At 34.3% G+C, this 13,669-nt stretch overlaps 2 protein-coding genes across 2 annotated transcripts; both read right to left on the bottom strand.

Moving 5' to 3' along the window:
- LOC104882917 (protein SRG1) lies at positions 1 to 6,624 on the bottom strand. The gene is made up of 4 exons (XM_010667334.4): positions 6,279 to 6,624; positions 3,694 to 3,941; positions 1,436 to 1,763; positions 1 to 479 (listed from the first exon to the last, which is right to left on the bottom strand). Exons 1-4 carry the CDS (start codon positions 6,537 to 6,539, stop codon positions 222 to 224), a joined length of 1,095 nt encoding a protein of 364 aa, XP_010665636.1. The 5' UTR covers positions 6,540 to 6,624; the 3' UTR covers positions 1 to 221.
- Positions 6,625 to 12,400: 5,776 nt separating this feature from the next.
- Positions 12,401 to 12,988, bottom strand: LOC104882927 (uncharacterized). The gene has a single exon (XM_010667348.1). It carries the CDS (start codon positions 12,986 to 12,988, stop codon positions 12,401 to 12,403), a length of 588 nt encoding a protein of 195 aa, XP_010665650.1.
- Between the last annotated feature and the right edge of the window lie 681 nt (positions 12,989 to 13,669).

The raw sequence follows: 13,669 nt of genomic DNA, 5'->3' as shown, positions 1-13,669 counted from the left end.
TTGAGGAGAACAGACCCTATATAAATCCATTATTTAACTTAAGATTTCATGGAAATAATTTCACACTAGCTACCAACCTGAAAATCAAGTTGATTATTTTTCAAATTAACATTACGCTCAATTATTTTTCCTCTCTTGGAAATTTATTTTAAGTTCATGTCAAACAAAGATTATTATTGCAATGCATATTTCAGCAAGTTGATCTTTGTCGCCAAGCCCACTTAAGTGTCCTTTTCACTGATCCTCATAGCATCAAGGTAAGATTTTTCGTCGAGGGCACGAGAAAAGTATCCTTTGAAATATTCTGCCACGTTTATCCTTCTAAATCGGGCCGGAGTACCTGGTTGTATTAGCTCGGGTACCGGGCCTATCTCCGCATCAAGTGCTGGCATATGAAACGCTGCTAACGATATCCTTTCTTTTGTTGCATTCACAACTGATCGGTGCAAAATGCTTCGATAGAGCCCATTAGTTCCAATCTTCATGCATACAAAAACAATGCTTTATTAGTTAGGAAATTATGTCATTTATATGCTTGTCTAGTATGGACAATACTATCTTATAATACTGGTTTTTGTTATAGGATATTTCATTTGATCCAATTATATACTCCCTCCGTTTCATATTAATCTACACACTTTGACATTTTACATTATTCACAAATTACACTTTGATTCTCGTTTGTGATTTATACGTGAATAAAAACATAGACATGTGGGATCTTGTTAGATTCGTCTTACTATGTATTTTATTAATATGTACTTTTTATAATTTTTACAAATACAAAACTAAAGATATATGTCTTCAAAGTTTTACATTGACATGCATGAAAAGTGTAAGTGTGTAGATTAAAATGAAACGGAAGAAATATATTGGTTTGCTTTTACCATAGATGTCATGTGGCATAAAATCAATAAACTAATATTAAGTTTAAGATAGTAGGAAATATAGTATAAAAGAGTAAAGATTGTTGTTACAATATTTTGACAAACAACTTATATGACATTTTTTTATCAGAATTCGGTCAAATTTATTTTGTTAATGTGTGTGCTTTCAAACATAGAAAGGTAGGAAAAAAAGGATGATCAATGACTGCAAATTTGACTTTTTTTTTTTTCTGAATTCAATTTGGATAAATACTTTCATATTTTAAGGGTAAAGTAAATTCCTAAAAAAAGTTTCTCTTCCTGTGTTCCATTACTACTCGATCATAAATGATAGTGAAAGTATACATTAAAAATATAACAAAATTCATAATTGTTCTTGTAGATATTTTTCACGCATAAAAGAGTCATTCTCTCTGCATATTAACTATGCATGTGATTGAGGGAATTACGGTGTTCACAAGAACATAATAGATAGGTGATATGGACATGTTTTAAACATGACATTAGATATTGCATACCAAAAAAAAAAAAAAAAAAAATTTGCATACCTCCAAAATATCCCCTATGTTAACCACGAAAGCGTTAGGCACGGGTTGGACAGGAACCCACTTGGCATCTTTCTTTATCTGGAGGCCAACTACATCATTGAATTGGAGTAGAATAGTAAGGGTAACAGCATCTGAATGAGCTGTTAAACCTATGACCTTCTCAGGTTGAGGGCATGGTGGATAATAGTTCATCCTGAAAGATTGAAGTCCCTCATTTCCAAACAGCCCTCTTAACAATTCTATGTCAATCTTTAAAGCTTTTGACATGCAATCGAGAAGTTTGGTCGCAAGGTTTTGTAACTGGGCAGAGTAATTTTCCAATGTATCCCTGCATTATTATTGGTAGTTGTTATAATCAATCATTGATAAACTATGTGAAGTTGAAAGATGAGAAGTAATGCATTGGTTAACGAAATTGAGTTGAAAGATAGGAAGTAACTATGAACATGCTCTAACTTCTTAAATAGTAAATATTGCTCAAATAATGACAAAAAGGAAGATAAATGCAGTATCCTTCGGGGGCAGCATAGTTTGTGAAATCATTTGGAAGTAACTAAGTATAAACGACACTGATCAACACCTGATTTTTTTCATAGAACTTCTAAACTAATACTGCTTTCGTTTTTTATTTCAAGATAGCTAAGTGACCGACGTTACGTTTGGTAGAGCGTAAAACATTTTCCTCTTTTTCTCTATTGTCAATTTTACATTGTTTGGTTTGTAAAAAAGTGTAAAACCATTTTTTCTTGGAGTAACATTGCTCTCTTAATGATAGAAAACCATTTTCCTTTCCAAATGAAGGGAAAACTGTTTTCCTTCCTTTTTCTTATTTCTCTTGTACACTCATCTCACTATCTTCTTACTTTCCTTTTCATTTTCCTTTCATGTCATCGTTTTTCTTACATGGTACCAAACAACGGAGAACTAATTTTGGAATTGTGTTTTTCATTGTAAATTATTTTTCATAAAAATCATTGTATACTGAAAATGTTTTACGCCCATCAAACAAAGTCTAAAAGTAAAATACTAATAGAACAATTGAAAAATAATAGCAAGAAGTAAATTAGAGGTAAAAGAGAGACACTAAGCCAACCTATAATTTAAGATAAGAGAGTCAAATGTCCTAATTAACTGCAATAAATTTCGATTGCAACAAGAGAAAAAAAAAGGAGGGAGTAATAGATTTTTCTATGACTAAAATCGCCGTGAATTTTAAAATATGAACTTTTTATGATTTTCATCTATGTCCAATCAAATATATTATTTGTCAAATATATGCATTAGTAAATGTGTCACAATCTAAATATTCCTACAAAAAATAGAGAAAGTACTATTGTATTAGAAACAAATGTTCAAAGTAATACTAGGATTGGACAGAAGAATTAGATGTCTTTAGCACAGTTATGCCAATGACGATTTGATCCTAAATCATTAATACTTGACATAATAGTTACAACAAGTATTGTGTACCCAAACTGACTATATAAAGAAAACTGACTATATTATACAAAAACTAACTATATTACTTACTATATCAAATAAAAAAGTGACTATATCATAGGATAATTGGTGTTGAGATTTAAATATCAGCCCAAGTAATGTTTGGTTGAAGAACCAATTCAGGATGGGAGGATACAAACTAAGGGTGTATTGGGCCGGCCCAAAGCCCCCAAAACCTATCTCCCACTACCAATATTCCATTTGGCACCAATAGAAAAGTAGTTTTAACTAACTAAGCAAACTAACATATACATTTGACAATTTTCTTCACTCTCTTGCTTTTTATTGCTCAACCGATTGACTTAAGCATGTGCGAGGATTTACCCGTAAACCCCCAGGCTAATCTCCTTGGTTTGCAGGTGACTTCGTATTCGGAGATTCGACACCATATACCTCAAGCTCATACCTATTTAGCAAATCCCTACTTGCTTTCCACAATCACATCATCGTTTTAGGCAGAAATAACGGATGCACAGTAAGTTATTATGCATCAAGTTCATTGAATTTCTTTATGCAAAGAAAACGTCTTGATGCTAACCAATTTGCTGACTCAAAAGCCATTAATATTTATAAAATACTCCCCCATTATGAATTATAAAATATTTTTGCTAAAAGAATCCAATGTATTGTATAATGATAAACTAGGATATAATATAAAAAAAGGTGGGCCTGCGACTAATATATAACTTTTGTAGTCAGATAAGAACAATTGCTATAAAAAAGTATAACAATTAATATGAGATGAAGGGAGTAAGAACCTATAAGGGAGTGGCAATTTGGGGAGCAAGTTTGGTCTCCGTCGATGTTTAGGAAGAGTAGTGAAGAGGAATACATCGGCCCAATCACGCTTCTGGTCTTCAGATACCATAAACACTTGCCCATATCCCTCCACTTCATTTGACGTCTGTGCGTATTTTTGCTTTTCTTCCAATGGGAGGTTGAAAAATTCTTTGGTCTCCAACTTTAGTTCCTCCACCAAGGATGTGTCCACTCCATGGTTTATAAGCTATACATTATGTTGAGGCATTAATTTTTTTTGTTTCTGATGATTATTTTTATATTTTATACTTATTCATAATGAATTAGTTATAATGATGTATTTGTGATGTTGAGTAAATAAACAGTTATAGATTATCGTAATTAAGTCAGTTTGTAGAATAAAATTATACAAAATCTGTGAGACAGAAGATTATAATTATATCACAAATTATTATAATAGACCGTCTAATTTTAATATAAAATTAGATAATTCAAGCCTACATTTTCCTAACAAGGTCATTCCATTTCTCTCTAACTTAACACTATTAGGAGGCGTTTGGTTCATATAATGGTATAGGTTTTGAATCAGGAATGAAACCAAGGTGGTATGGGTTTGAAACTTGATACTTAATACGTTGTGTTTGGTTTCATTTAGGAATGAAAAATCTTCTTTTATTTGATACCTAGAGGTAAGGTATGAGCCATACCCACCTCCCCCCATGGGTATCTAAACCCCATACCTTATGGGTTTGAGGTATGGGTTTGAAATTTAGAAATAAGTTAAACAAACACTAGGTATGGGTTTTGTTCATTCCAAACCCATACCTCATACCTAAAACTAGTGAACCAAACACCCCCTTACTAGGTATCTTGCACCATCCTTGTCGTCCATTTTCTTCTCCTTTCCTTGTTTCCTTTTGGGTATCAAATAACAACAAACAATTTTTAAAAATAGTATGACAGTCTTACGGAATGCATTAAACTAGTCACTATATAGATTAAATCAGGCAACGAATGAATAAAAAATTTATTACTGAATAAATTAAGCTAATCACTAAATAAATTGAAGTTGTCAATATATCAAGAACGATGGTTGATTCTCTTCTTAATATTAGGCTTCGGTCGCGTCTACTTTAACATTAAAAGTAGACGGTCTCTTATAAGACCAACTATAATAATAATAAGCAATAAAAATAATGGTTGTGCATTCAAAATCGATAGAAGGAAGATAAATTAAATTAAATAAAAAAAGAATTTTTTAAATACAATAATATAAACTTTTGTTCGTTCTCTCGCAATAATACAAACTTTTGATTATCTTTTAATAATACAAACTTTACATCAAAATTCCTCAGTAGATCAAGTTGACTTGTAACTTGTAAAACAAGTCAAAAAAATTACAAAATGATCTTTAATTTCTTCTTTCTCCCTCCTACCACAACTCCCATCCACCTAAACCACCTCAACTTGTTACCTCCTACAATAAATTAACAACCAGTATTGCCCTACTGGAGAAATTTCGATCAAAAGTTTGTATTATCAAAAACTAATCAAAAGTTTGTATTATTGTTAGAAAATGGACAAAAATTTGTATTATTCTTGTTAAAATATCCATAAAAAAATATATTCATACCAATTAACATTGTAATGATACGGGAAAGTGTTTATGGTATCATCATACGGATACGGGCTAGTGTTTAATTAGCTGATGTAGTTAAATTATTCTTTTTTGTAATTCTTTGAGGGACTAGTCACGTAATTCCACAAGCAACGATAATGATATAATTCTGATTTTGGACTTTGGACGCAAAATAAATCGTGTTCAAACCTTGTTTAGAGATTAATTCCAATCGTCCAATCTAACAAATTTAGACTGGAATAAATTCAAATATGGATTTGTAAAGGGATTATTTCATTGGTACCATTTACTTTGCTTTTATTGCTCATAAATCTAGGCAGTTGCCAATTTATTACGCTACGTATGTGACTACACCATCTTTTCTTGTTTACCAAACCACAACATCTATCTTTGGTTGTTCTCGTACGTGACAAAAAATTATGTTTCACTAAGCTGGTATTTGAGGTAGAATAGTCTAACTTTTTGACTTCTTTGAGTTCATAAAGTTAGACTAGTATTTGTCTTCACTTACTAGCTTAGTGAACCAAAATATTTTTGTCAAATGCAGGAACAATCAAAGACAGATAGTGGTTTCTTAAACAAGAAAAGATGGTGCGGTTACACACGCGGAGTAAAATTAGCCACTTCTTAGATATAAATTTGTTAGATTGGAGTTAATGTCTAAACAAGATTTGGACCCGATCATTTGGAGTCCAATCTTGTGTCCAAATATCTTCGAGTCACAAACATGAAATATAATTACTTTACCCATGACCTTTTTTCTCATAGTGTTTGATCCCATGTAATTCACATATTCCATGTTTTACATATATATTAAGTTCTGAACCATTAAATCAAGTGGTACTTAGTGTTATCACAGGTAAAATATTCATAAACGAAAAATACAATTATCCATAGGGTAGCGCGAACCTGAAATCTAGTGGAAATTAAAAGGTGTAGTAGTACCTGGAAAAAGCCCCACTCTTGGCATGCTGAATGCAATCTCTCCAACTCTATATTGTCTCCAGCGAGCAAGGCTTTCATGTTGATGGTTGGCACTTTAAGATCATTAAGTTCATCTTCACCTCCTAATTTTATTGTAGGATCTTGATTAAGTTGAATATAAGTTTCTGGGACTGTCTCTAAATTTTCTTTGGCTAACTCTTGAACACTAGGAACTAGTATCGATTTTCCTAGTGTTACTACATCGTTGGTTTTAACTTCCATTTATTTCATTTTTTTTTCCCCTATAACTTTTTCCTTTGGCCTGGAGAAAAGCTATTAGTGCATGAATAATACCTACTACACTCTACTCTTTCCTCTTTATATAATTTTTTTTACGGGAAAGTCTTTATACCATTAAATATACCATTAAATTCTTGGCTTGTTCAAACCATGACTACAGATAAGCTAAGTACTCATAGGCCAAGCTTCTTTGTTTGACTCAATTGGCAACTTGCCATCCCTTACGTGATTTTTTATGTTTAGTTAAAGGTGATACCATAATTTTTGTGGCTTTGCTTGACTTAGCCAGCTCTGTTTGACGTTTAGCCCGCGTTACGTTTTCTTCGACTCAAGGAATATACAATCCACAAATTCTTAGATGAAACTGTAACATTATATAACAAACTCAAACATAATACTTTTTTCTAAAAAGAAAACTCAAATGATTTAAAGTAAATGACAAAATAATATAAGATTTATGTCATTATTTGTATAGTCATGTCATTTTTGTTGAAGTTTATATCATTATGTATGTGTTAGGTTTTGTTAAATTTATAACGTAACATGTTATACCGAAAACACATTAATCTCTACCTTTTTTTTTTTTTTTACTTTTTTTAAGGTATGAAGAAATTTTTGTATAAGAATCAAACTTCTATGATAAAGTAGAAAAAGGGTCTCACAAGAGGAAATTTAGGAATTTTCTAAGGTTATGTTATTTCAACTTATTTTTGAAAAAATAAGTTAAAATAAGATAAGTTCAAATAAGATATTAAGAGAACTTCAGATAAAAAAAAAAGGTGATAATATCATATAAGATAAAATAAGTTGAATAAAACGGATAACTATATTAGACAACACAATAAACAAGAATATATGTTCAAATAAGATAAGCTCATTAATTTAGATTAGATAAAATCATTTCACATAAGCCAAAAGAACTTGAATCAAACAGAACCTTATATACTTCCTTCGTTTCATTTTAAATGCAATAAAGGGATTTTTTTTGTGAGATATAGAATATTCATTTGTTGCATTTAAAAAATGATAAGGAGAAAGTAAGTAAAGCTATACTCATTTCTTCTTCTTTTTTTTGATAGGTAAGTGTGAGTTGAGATTATCAAAAACAAAATAATTTACACCCTAATTTTTCTTGAATAGCCTAGCTAAACCAAGGACCACCAACAACTACTTTACAGAGCTTCCAGCCAACATCTATCACTATGACTAATCTTCTTAGGAATAACACTAAGATATCTATATTTCACATTTCCTTGTATTCTCTTTACAGTGTAATATATACAACTAACTTTCCCTTCCCAAAAAGCTTGATTTCTAGCCTGCCAAATGCAGTAGATAACAGCTTCTAGTGCAACAACTTGCACCATTCTTCTGAGCTTTGTGCCTCTCCTTTTGCTAATCAGCTAATGAAACAACTCTTGTATGTCCCGACTTCTAGTATTAATGCCACACCATTGTTTAATTCTATTGAGACATCTCCAGCTGAACTCACAGTTAAAAACAAATGTATATGGTCCTCCACATGAGATTCACAAACCAAGCAGGGGTGTCAGTATCACTCACCCCTCAGCTATGCAGTTTCTCTCTAGTCTATAATCTACCTTTGATAGCCAGCCAACTACAGAATTTGTGTTTTGGTACTCCCATTCTTCCCCAAACAACAGTACTCCACTGAAGTTTCTCATAATCACTAGAGAGTTTATTGTAAACCTCAGTGATAGAGTAATGAGATATATGCTAATTTGGGCCTGAGTGTAATACTCCTTCAATTTGTCCTTTACATTACACACCTCCCTCCAATACCAGCTACTACTACCTTTTGGCACATAATCCACTGCAAAAAAAAGTCCATTTAGAGACGGACAAAATCCGTCCCTAAAAAGGTCAAATCCGTCGCTATATGGGCTGAGAGACGGATTTAGAGACGGATATTGTCCCTCTCTAAAACCCTTGTCGCTAATTCGAGTTAGAGACGGATTTTAAAAATCCGTCTCTAAACTTTAGAGACGGATTTTGGAAATCCGTCTCTAAGCTTAGAGACGGATTTTCGAAATCCGTCTCTAAAGTTTAGAGACGGATTTCGAAAATCCGTCTCTAAATTCGCTGAAAATATAAAAAATATGTAAACGAAATTAACAACACGATAGTTCCTAATATTATCATGATTATATTTAATCACCTATTATTACCTACCTAGTTCAAGTTGATCTCATTACCATTTAGGAATATCCCTTAAGTAAACCCAGTTCAGCTCTACAAGGGAAAGGATAAGAAGACTCCACACTCGCAAGAATCGCTGTTCGTAGGAATCGAACTTGTAACCTCAAAGAAACGAGAAGAAGCTCGAACCAACTACACCAAATACAACTTGTATACTTCTCTACATAATATTGGTAATATGTAGAAGAAATATTAGAGACGGATTTAAAAATCCGTCCCTAATTTAGAGACGGATTTTCAAATCCGTCCCTAAATTAGAGATGGATTTTAAAATCCGTCTCTAAATTAGAGACGGATTTCTAAAATCCGTCTCTAAATTAGAGACGGATTTCAAAAATCCGTCTCTAACTTAGAGACGGATTTTTAAAATCCGTCCCTAAATTAAAGAAGCGCAATAAAATATTCATATTTGAATTTAGAGACGGATTTTTAGAATCCGTCTCTAAATTTAGAGACGGATTCTAAAAATCCGTCCCTAAATTAGAGACGGATTCTAAAAATCCGTCCCTAAATTAGAGACGGATTTTGAAAATCCGTCTCTAAATTAAATACGTGCAATAAAATATTCATATGTAAATTTAGAGACGGATTTTTTAAATCCGTCTCTAACTTTAGGGACGGATTATCAATATCCGTCCCTAAGTTAGAGATGGATTTTCAAAATCCGTCTCTAAATTTATTTCGAGATGGATTTTCAAAATTCGTCTCTAAATTTATTTCGAGATGGATTTTTAAAATCCGTCTCTAATTTAGGGACGGATTTTTAAAATCCGTCCCTAAAGTTAGAGACGGATTTAAAAATCCGTCTCTAAAAAAATTTAGAGACGGATTATCAATATTCCGTCTCTAAATTAAAAACGAATATATATCCGTCTCCAAAAATCCGTCGCTATATAAGCTTTTTTTTGTAGTGATCCCACCATGAATTTTGCGGAATATAAACAGCATGAATCCACTTGACCCACAGATTGTCAAGTTTACTCTCAACAACCCATACATACTTGCCAATTGCAGCAATGCTCCATAAGAATTATGTTTCTTATTCCTTGACCACCTGCACTTTTAGGAGTGCAAATATCAGCTAACCTCACATAACCTGCCTTCGAGCTAAAATGATCACTGACCACAAGAAGGCTCTACATATCTTGGTAACATCGTGATGTAGTACCTGTTTAGGTAGGACAAAAACCTGACCCAGTATGAGTGTAGGCTTATTAATACAGAGTTGATGAGTTGAACCCTGCCTGCAAAAGATATATGTCTAGTACTCCATTTCCTGATTCTAGCCACCATCTTCTCTGTAAGATTCTCACATTCAGTAATAGGGATACTTTTTTAGCATATTGGTACTCCTAGATACTTGAATGACAAGTATCCTCTGGTGAAACCAGATTTATCAAGAGCCCTTTGGATGTCCGCATCCTTCATTCCACTACAATACATGGGTGATTGTTTACATTAGCTTGCAAACTTGAGGTTTCAGAAAAGAGCTTGAAGCCTCTAAGTATTAGATGTATTGAGGAGAATTCACCTTTATAGCATATCAATATGTCATCAGCAAAACATAAGTGAGTTAACTTCAGAGCATGACACTTAGGATGAAACTTGAAGTCCTCTCTCTCACTCACCCTTTTCATGATTCTTGAGAGATATTCCATGCATATTACAAAGAGGAGGGGGGGACAATGGGTCACCTTGCCTTAGCTTAGACCCCTTTGAGAAGGAAAATATCCATGCATGACTCCATTTATCATAAGAGAAAACTTAGGAGAACCCACACATGTCATCACATAGCCAATGAACCTTGTAGGGAACCCTAAACTTTCAAGCATTTCTTTCAGAAAGCTCCACTCTATAGTGTCATATGCCTTCCTCATGTTTACTTTCATCATGCAGCTAGGCCTACAACTCCTTGTACCATACTGTTTCACCAAGTCTTGACATATCATGATGTTGTGCATGATATATCTACTGTGCACAAAAGCTCCTTGAGTTCCATGATAATATCAGGGAGCACATCTCTCAGTTTGTTATAGAGGACCTTTGTGATACACTTGTATATCACATTGCAACATGATATGGGTCTGTAATCACCAACATGACTAGGGCAAAGGGTTTTAGGTATAAGAGTGATTGTGGTGGAGTTTTCCTCTGTTAACAGCCTTCCAGTTTGAAAGAAATCCACCACTGCAACAATTACATCTCCCCCACTTTGTGCCAACAATCTTTGAAGAATTGGCTACGAAAACCATCAGGGTCTGGTGCTCTATCACCATGAATGGACCACAAAGCATGCTTTACTTCCTCCCCTGTCACTGGCCTTAATAGAAAATCACACTGAGCCTATGTCACCAGAGGCCCATATTGAACCACACTGCTCTTAACAGACTTCGTGTTTCCCATTCTAGATCCTAAGAGATTCCCATAGTACTTCAAAAAGGCTTTATAGACTAGATGAGGTTGATCCACCCATTCTCCAACTTCATTGTGAATGCTAAAGATTGCATTCTACAATTGTCTTTTCTTAATGCTTCTATGAAACATCTTAGTATTCAAATCCCCATCTCTTAGCCAATCACATTTAGCCTTCTATTGCAAGAACTGCATATAAGAGTTGTGAGCAGTCTTAAACACTTGAGCAACTTCTTTTTCCTTCCCCTTAACACCAGATTATCAGGTTGACTATGAAGCTGTTCTTGGCATTGTTTCAAGATCTGAGCACTCTTCATTTCCTGAGCTTGCAAGTCATGAAAGCTTTCTATTTTTAACTTTTTCAACACCACTTTCAACCTTTTAAGTTTCTGAACCACTCTAAACATAGGAGTCCCAAGAACATGACTACTCCATCTTCCAGACACTAGAACTTCAAAGTTCTCAGCAGTACTCCACATTGAAAAGTATCTGAACGGTTTCCTCCCTAAACTAGGAATAGGATATGAAGTCAAGATCACAGGGCTATGATCAAACTCTCCTTCAAGGTGAAAATGATCTCCTGTGTATGGATATGCTTCTAGCCATGCAGAATTACACATAACCTTTCAATCTTGGAAAAGATTCTACTCTCAACCTCTTGCTTGTTGTTCCAAGTGTAGAACCACTCAGTGGCCTTCATATCCTCCATACTACATTGCTCCACACATCTCCTGAAATCAAGGAGCTCATTTGCCCTCACAGGAGCTCCTATTCTATCTTCCATATTTAACACATTATTAAAATCCCCCATCCATACCCAAGCATCCAGCATCACCTAAATCTAAGCTAGATCCATCCATAAATCCTTCATACTACCAGCATCATTAAATGCATATACAAATGTTCCATAGAAAGCTTGTCCAATGTTAGGTTCTATGTAATAGTGTATTAATTGACTAGTACAAAGAACAATGTTCACATTAAAGAAATGAGGGTTCCACATCAATACTATCCTTCCTCCATTATGACATTGTGAATTGGATGTCAAGCACCACCCAGGACACACCCTAAGGTAAAGGTTCCCCATATTTTGTACCTTTACCTTAGTCTCCAAGAGGTCAACAAGTCCAGCACCAAAAATAGTAATGAAACCCCTGACCACCCTTTGCTTATTTGGACTGTTTAAACCTCTCACATTCCAGCATAAGACCTTACTCATTTGGTGCTGGAGGGCATTCCACCCTCCTAGCATCATCAACACCTATTTCACACACAACATCTCCCACATTAACCTCCTCCACTGCCAATACCTGAAAAGAATTCTGAGTGTTCACGGGATTGCTCTTCTGTGAGGGTAACCTAGGTGAACTCACCACCTTCCTGAATCCATCAGTGTCAGCTTCAATATTCTTCTTTTGTGGCTTATCAACTGCAGTAGCCTTCCTTTGCCATACTTTAGAGTCATCCTTCTTCTTACAATGCACACATATGTGCCCAAATTGTTTACAACCTTCACATTTCTCAGGCTTCCACTCATATACAACATCAATTTGTACAATATTATCCTTCTCATTGACAAAACGGACATGATTAGGGAACACTTGATTAACTTCATCTTCTATCAATACTCGAGCATATTGTAATCTATCTTTCTTGGAGGAAGCTTGATCCGTCTTCAAAACCTTCCCAATTTTGCCAGCAATCTTGAATAAACTTTTATCCCCCCAATATTTGATATCCAACTTGTGAAGCTGAATCCACATGGGCACAGTATGCAACACATCCTTAGCTAGATCCATCTCAGGAGACTACACTTTCATGATTACAACCTTCTTATCAAAAAATTGAAGTCCTCCATTTAAAACTGCATCCCTACTCTCCATAGAGGTGAATCGCACAATAAACATCTGCTTGCTTATAACAGCCACCTTATCTACCCCCAATTTCTTCCAAATTCCGCGTATAAATCCCTCCATAACATAAATGGGTGGATTCGCGCCCAGAACATAGCATGTAATAGAGGAATTCCAAAAATCAACCTCATCTTGAATATCATCCACATCGATTTTAACACATTTGTCATTTACATCATTATCTTCCATATTATGATGTGTTGCAACACATTTATCAGCACAATTAACCACATTATTATTACTAAGCACAACATTCCGATCATTCACTTGCAAAGTATTTATCACACCACCATGAGTTGAATTGCGATTACCTGGAGAAATCTGCAAAATAGGGGTTGTTTGACCATGATCCAATTTCTTCGACTTAATTGCAGTCATCCATTCCGAAAACTGATATCTAACTTCAGATTGTTGTTGCAAATGCTTCAATGATGATTTCGGCGACAAATTCTCACCAAGATTCTCTAATTCATCATCATCAGAATTTGCAAAATCGAGCGCCTGAACACCAACAATTTCATCCATCGCACGGGTTTTCTTTGCCTGTGATGATGAAGGCACATTCAA

The sequence above is a fragment of the Beta vulgaris genome, chromosome 8, assembly GCF_026745355.1.
Source record: "Beta vulgaris subsp. vulgaris cultivar EL10 chromosome 8, EL10.2, whole genome shotgun sequence".
NCBI lineage: Eukaryota > Viridiplantae > Streptophyta > Magnoliopsida > Caryophyllales > Amaranthaceae > Beta > Beta vulgaris.
Note: the sequence above shows the minus strand (reverse complement) of the source record. Positions and strands in the feature narration are given on the sequence as shown.